At 40.3% G+C, this 6,419-nt stretch overlaps 1 protein-coding gene across 6 annotated transcripts in view; it reads left to right on the forward strand.

Moving 5' to 3' along the window:
* LOC128011446 (zinc finger protein castor homolog 1) overlaps nt 1-4,010 on the forward strand; it is a 94,028-nt gene extending 90,018 nt beyond the window's left edge. For all 6 annotated transcript variants that reach the window (XM_052593818.1, XM_052593814.1, XM_052593817.1 and 3 more), the window contains one exon: nt 57-4,010. In XM_052593818.1, coding sequence (XP_052449778.1) covers nt 57-1,300 — 1,244 coding nt within the window. In that variant the 3' untranslated portion in view covers nt 1,301-4,010. The remainder of the gene's footprint in view (nt 1-56) is intronic.
* The last annotated feature ends 2,409 nt before the right edge of the window (nt 4,011-6,419 follow it).

Raw genomic sequence — 6,419 nt, forward strand, 5'->3', positions numbered from 1 at the left:
TTGCTGTTCATTGTAATGAGTGAAATCTAACCCGTAAATGCTTTTTTTGCAAACAGGTAACACCATCTCTATTCCGACGGCAACTGGGGCCAAGAAACGCTTCTGGATCATTGAGGACATGTCACCCTTCGGCAAGCGCCGCAAGACCGCTTCGTCTCGCAAGATGCTGGATGAAGGCATGATGCTGGAAGGGTTCCGCCGCTACGACCTTTATGAGGACTGCAAGGATACGGGCTGTCAATTCTCCCTGAAGGTAACCCACTATCACTGCACGCGGGAGAACTGCGGCTACAAGTTCTGCGGCCGCACCCACATGTACAAGCACGCCCAGCACCACGACCGCGTGGACAACCTGGTCCTGGATGATTTCAAGCGCTTCAAGTCTTCGTTGTGCTGCAACTTCCCCGATTGCCAGTTCTCCGGCAACAGCACCCACTTCCACTGCCTGCGCTGCGGCTTCCGCTGCACGGACAGCACGAAGGTGACGGCGCACCGCAAGCACCACGGCAAGCAGGATGTGATCAGCGCAGCCGGATTCTGTCAGTTCAGCTCCAGCGTGGACTGCGAAGTGGCCGACTGCAAGTACAAGCTCAAGTGTTCGCATTTCCACTGCACTTACCCAGAGTGCAAGCACACAGTAGTGGGCATGTCACAGATGGATTCCCACAAGCGCAAGCATGAGAAGCAAGAGAGGGGAGAGCTGCCTTCTGTTTCCCCCAACCAGGAGGGAAACCACCATCACCACCATGCAGGTCTAGCCATGCCTCCAATGCCCATGAATATGCCCCCAACCTCACCTGGCACACCGGGGCTGACCCACAAGAACATGGCCATGTACCTCCATTCGGCAGGGGCCTCCAGTGAGTATGAGCATCCGGGCCTTGACAGCTCTCTGAACCTGGGGACAGACACCAACAGCTCCTTGTTCTTCCTGAAAAATGCTGCTGGGTTGGGCCTCAGTGACTCCATGGACCTGAGCAAAAAGATGTACCGGGAGCCACTGTCCCTTGCCACCAGCTCTGGCCCTGCTGCTTCAATGGGCCTGAGTCACCCCCAGGACGACACTACTGGCACATCCGGCGACCCAGAAGATGACCTGTCAGCTGAGGAAGAGCCGATAGCCGAGGAGGATGACGACGATGATGACGATGAAGAGGAGGAGGATATGAATACAGACTCGTATGAAGATTCAATGCCAGAGCCAGAAGTAGACAAAGACAATGGAGAGAGTTTTGATGCTTCCATGAACCATGCTGAGACTTCCCGACTGGATAAAGAGGAGCCGGAGGCTGAGCCCTAATCTATGCTGTAGAAGGAGAACTATGAATTCCCTGAACAAACGCAAGTTTGAGTGGCCTCATTTATCATGCTTAGAGACACAGCAGATGACAAGAAAATAACCAACTACAAGAAAAGTGAAGGCCCAAAATGATTTATTATGATGTTTACAAGATGACCAACATTATTAATTTAATTATGCATTAAAAAATGAACAGAGAAATAGACAGACGAGGCCCTCTTTTACACATGGGTGGCCATGTAAACCTTTTCCTACACATCAGTCTTTTGTGTGTGTGCATGTTTGACTTTAATTTATTCAATTTCATTTGTTACTTTCTGTGTGTGGAAAAAAAAAATACGGAAAAAACAATCTCTCTATATATGACTATCTATATAAAGTAGATGTGTGTGGATGCTAATGTACATTTTAATTGCGGTCACTGGATTGCAGGACCCTTGTACCAACCAGAAACAGACGAAATGCGTACATTGCAGGAAATCTTTTATAAAGAATGTTGCTCAAATAATTGATTCAGAAACACCTTGTGTCATTATTCTTATTCTTATTGTTATTGAAGTGCAGGGGCCTGCATCAGTGCTTTGACTTGTATGCTTCTCCGTTGATTTTTTATTATTATTATTTTTATTTACAGTTCTCACTTAAACCTGCTGTCATGGTCAGTGGTGTCATAGGCTCCATTCCATATGGACATTCGCCTGCATCTTCAGGACAAACAAAAAGTGACCAGTGACTGCAAAGCTCCAGGCCATAAAGCAGGCCGCTAGCTCTCACTTGATTTCTGTTCCTTCTCCTTTTCTCGATGAGACCCATTTGGCATCGCATATTCATAGTGCACTTTTGTATAGATGAGAGCAGATACTCAAGCCTCTATTTAAGACGTTTTGTTATCTTTTACATTGATTGCATTACTATGGCTTTTTGTTTGTTTGTTTTTGCATTATTCTCTAATTGCACAGGCATGACCAGATGATGTGGGGGTGTCTCACTGTAAATGGGTCTGTTTCAATGGCGAGAGTTGTCGCCCCCTGTGTTTCGGAGAGTTTGTAATGTGATGATGGTGCTACTGCCCAGTATGAATGGGAGGAGATTACAGTTATGTCTTTGTTTTGATCCAAAAATAGATGTCCTAAAGTGTCCATCAAACACAGAGCAGGAGACGAGTGTCTCTGAATGTAGGGAAAAGATGTTTGTAGGTGTTATTTTCCTTTCCTTTTCCCTTCGCAGTTTCTGTAGCATGAAACGGAAAAAAAAAACAATAGTTGCAACAAAGTCTGAGGATGGAGACTGGATTTTCAAGCTTCTTTTTTCAGAAGCATCATATATCTATTTCTAAAAGAAGAGGAATCATGGAGAGAGACTTTTTTTTCTAGAGGGCTGAATGGAGGACAGGAATCACAGGCACCACGATGAATGCTAATGCTGGTGATGGAAAGTGTGTGATTTTTTTGTTGAATTGTACAGACAGAAAACAATGTTTCAAGCTTTTGTTTTCTCTTTACAACAGCTGTGGTTTCGCTCCAATAATAAGAAGTTATTTAATATTTATGTGACCTTGCAATGAGAAAATTCTAGGGTGTTTTTGCACTTTTTAGGTTCATTTTTACTTTTTGAAATTATTGCATATATCTTTTAACAGGGAATTTGCTTTACAATGTTGTTTAGTTCACTTTGCTTTGATGCACAAATAGTCTTTCAGTGTGACGAAGAACTGTTGTTCTGTGTTTTATTTAAGAAAAAAAAAGGAAAAAAAAAAAAGTTTTTTTCTTCGCTTCCAAGATTGGATGATTTCAATATGAAACGGGCATGCTAGAACCTGGCTTGTCTAACGAGTAACACTAATGATGACTGTAATTTAAATGAATTCTATACAGAGGAAATTATTGCAGTGCTTCGCTCCAAATTAAAAAAAGAAAAAGACAGAAGAATGATTTTTGTTTGCTTGGCCTCCATTGAATATAAACAAGGAAACGCGAGGCGAGGAAATGATTAATTATTTCCTAAACACGGCTTTGTTCATAATATAGGCAACTAAATGTGTAGATGGTTATCCTCGACAATATTGTTTCAGGAGAAAAAAAAAAAAAGGTTGTATAGTATTTTCTTCTGTAAAAACTATATATGAACAAAAATGCTCTTTGATTAAAAGCTTCCTTTAAAAAGAAAATAAAAAGGAGAAATAAAGAATAAAAAGTTAAAAACTGAACTAACACCAGTATAGTTTGCTTGTATGTGTGTGCGCGTGACTGTATGTAAGCGTGTATGTGAGGTTTTATTGTTATTACCATGGTTTCCCCATAGTGGTAGAGGAATTAGTGGTAATTAAATCTATACGAGTCACATTATTGTAGCACTGAACATTGGAGTGTATTTCTACCTTTTACGCAACAAAGTCATCATTTTCAAAGCTGTATATCATGTGCGACCACAATAACGATGATATCTGCATAATTTAATACCATCCACAACTCTTTCGTTTGCTGTTGTTTTGGTGTTTGTTTTATTTAATTGAACTTATGTATTTTGCATATGGCATGCCCCTCTCACAGGCCGTTTGTTCTCTGGTCTCAAGTGCAAAGGCGCAGGACTCACACTGAAGCAGCTGTTTGCCTGGGAGATACTGTGCACTTGAATACATTTTATGTGTGTAAAATAGCAGGATTTGTAAAGAGTCGAAATAAAGAAATTCTAATTATTATAACAATGCAAATGCTCCACACAGTGTTTCTCGATCTCATGGCTTGCGCGGTTAGTCGTAGGTAGCACTGCTGTGCTGTAGTGAAAAGGTTTAACGGGACTGGAGTTAATAAGCCCCCCTCCTGCTGAGACGAACGCCGTTAAAGGGCACAAGGCCCCAGGTCTGTGGTATGACACAGAGAACGCCAGCAGCGCTGCTCTGACTGAGGAAGACAGCATTTTAACATCCTTATTACTTTTCTCCATAGACCGAGCATTTTGTATAACAAATTCAGTTCGCGTGTACAAACAATAGATCATGAAATTCTCACTCTGACATAGTCATGGAGCCATATTTAGGGTACGAATGCTCTCTGGTGCATTTGGGGAAAGTTTCTAGCTCTCTAAAAGTGTGTTTGTTTTTCATTCTTCTCTCTCTCATTGTGCAGGCTGCTCGTCGTTTTGACCAGCATATACCGTCCTGTCCCACTCGCTACAGCTGTTCTCTTGCCTCACCCTCCTCTTCCTTCTGATGTGTCTTTAAATAAAAACGTGTAAAGCCACCACCATCTGTCTGCCAGCTGGCATCCTGCATATAATCTTGAAAAAAAAAAAAAAAAAAGACAACTATGGAAATTATATTACACAAAAACCAGACGGAAACAACCTCCAAACTAGTGCAGGCTGCTGTTGAAACAACAGATCACCTTATTGTCTTACAAAAAAAGAAAAAACTAATAATTCTTGATTTGGCTGTATAAATTATAAATTGCATTCAGTTATGTAAATTACGTTGCAAACATCATTTGGACACTTAGGCCACAATTAAAAATGCAAGTCAACTGGCAAATCAAGAATGCATTTATTTCAAAATGAGCACAAGCATGCTTTTCATGCAAAACATTAGAGCAAAACCAAAAATGTTAAATGCTAAAAGTAATAATCATATATAAAAATGTGTGCATATAGGCTATGCTTTATGCAAGACCAGTTTTCAAAGCGTTTTATCAATTGTATGTGTATTTCAAATTATAAATAAAATAAATCTATAATTTAGAATTTTATATAATTACAGTAGATATAATGCAAAATGTGTTAAATTATAACACTGAAGTATTAAGTAGATAAGGTACTGTAAGTGCAAACAAATGCTGCTAGGTTTTTGTTTCTTTGTTTTTTCAGAATGAATTTTTGTTCTGTAATGCAAAGACATTTTTATGCTTTTATTTTCAAGGACGTTGTGGGACCACCACATGTGGAATTAAATTAATCTATTTTTTTTTTTTTTTTTATATTGAGCTTATTTACCGGACAGATTTCACTTGAAACAGAGACACACAGCTGCATGAACATGTTTCATCTCCATAGACTTTTTTTTTTTTCATCATAATGAGCTGTGTGTGTGTAGTCATACCGGGGCTGGATCTGACTCGTACTGAGGGTTGAGGTTCCAGGAACAGGTTGTGTGAGACGCAGCAGCAACAGCAGCGCATGAGGAACAATGGAGCCCAGAAACATACGACAGGTGTTCTGTACATATGTCACAACAGCGGTGGTCACACATCATCTACACAACCTATTAGGATGCACAAGAATCAACCATAATATTTCAAGCAATCGAGGAACGCCGTGTGTATATTTAGTTTCTTATTGCATTGTTTAATGGCATTACACCCACAAACACATTGTAACAGCTGTGTATTTCTGACAATTCAGAAGTGTACGGTTGTTTAGTTACAAATCGCATTTCATATGCTTGTCATAAACATTGGAAATAATCATTCCATTTGTGCATATAATTGCAGTATTGTTCTGTTTTTAGTATGCGTCTGTAAATCTCATCCATTTCCGCGTAACCTTTGGCATTCACATTCATTTTGCCATTTCCATTCATGCGTGGCTTTATTTAAAGAGACCTTTGGTCAGAGTTTAAAAAAAGGATTCATAAGGAAGCTGCCATGCCACTGGTAGCAGCTGCTGCTTGTGTGAAAAATTAAGTTCAGGGACCCCAAAGGAAAAAGAGAATTAGACACACATTCAGCCAATTTAACTTTAACAAGACCTTATTGGCGGTAATGTCACAGGCCCGCTATGTACAAATGCTATTCTCTGTATTCATGTCTACTGAAATGAGGAGAAATGCTCAATTATGTTCTGGATCAGGGGAGATTTCAGCATAAATATGACTTTAAATGTGTGTAGTCAGACACAACAAGCTCGTTCAGTAGACCGTATTTCAGATTTTGGCAAATCATTGTAACAGAAAAGCACATCCAAAGCTAAGAATGATTTAATATGCTCTTATCTTAACATTAACTAAAGACACACCTGTCGAAAACACGCAAGTTTTTACTTGAAGCTGCGCAGCTGCACGTAAACAAGTGAAGAATTTCAGTCTGAGCCAAATTTCCACAATCAGAATCTCCTAATAGCAATTTTGTGC

The sequence above is a fragment of the Carassius gibelio genome, chromosome B23 (genome assembly GCF_023724105.1).
Source record: "Carassius gibelio isolate Cgi1373 ecotype wild population from Czech Republic chromosome B23, carGib1.2-hapl.c, whole genome shotgun sequence".
Lineage (NCBI taxonomy): Eukaryota > Metazoa > Chordata > Actinopteri > Cypriniformes > Cyprinidae > Carassius > Carassius gibelio.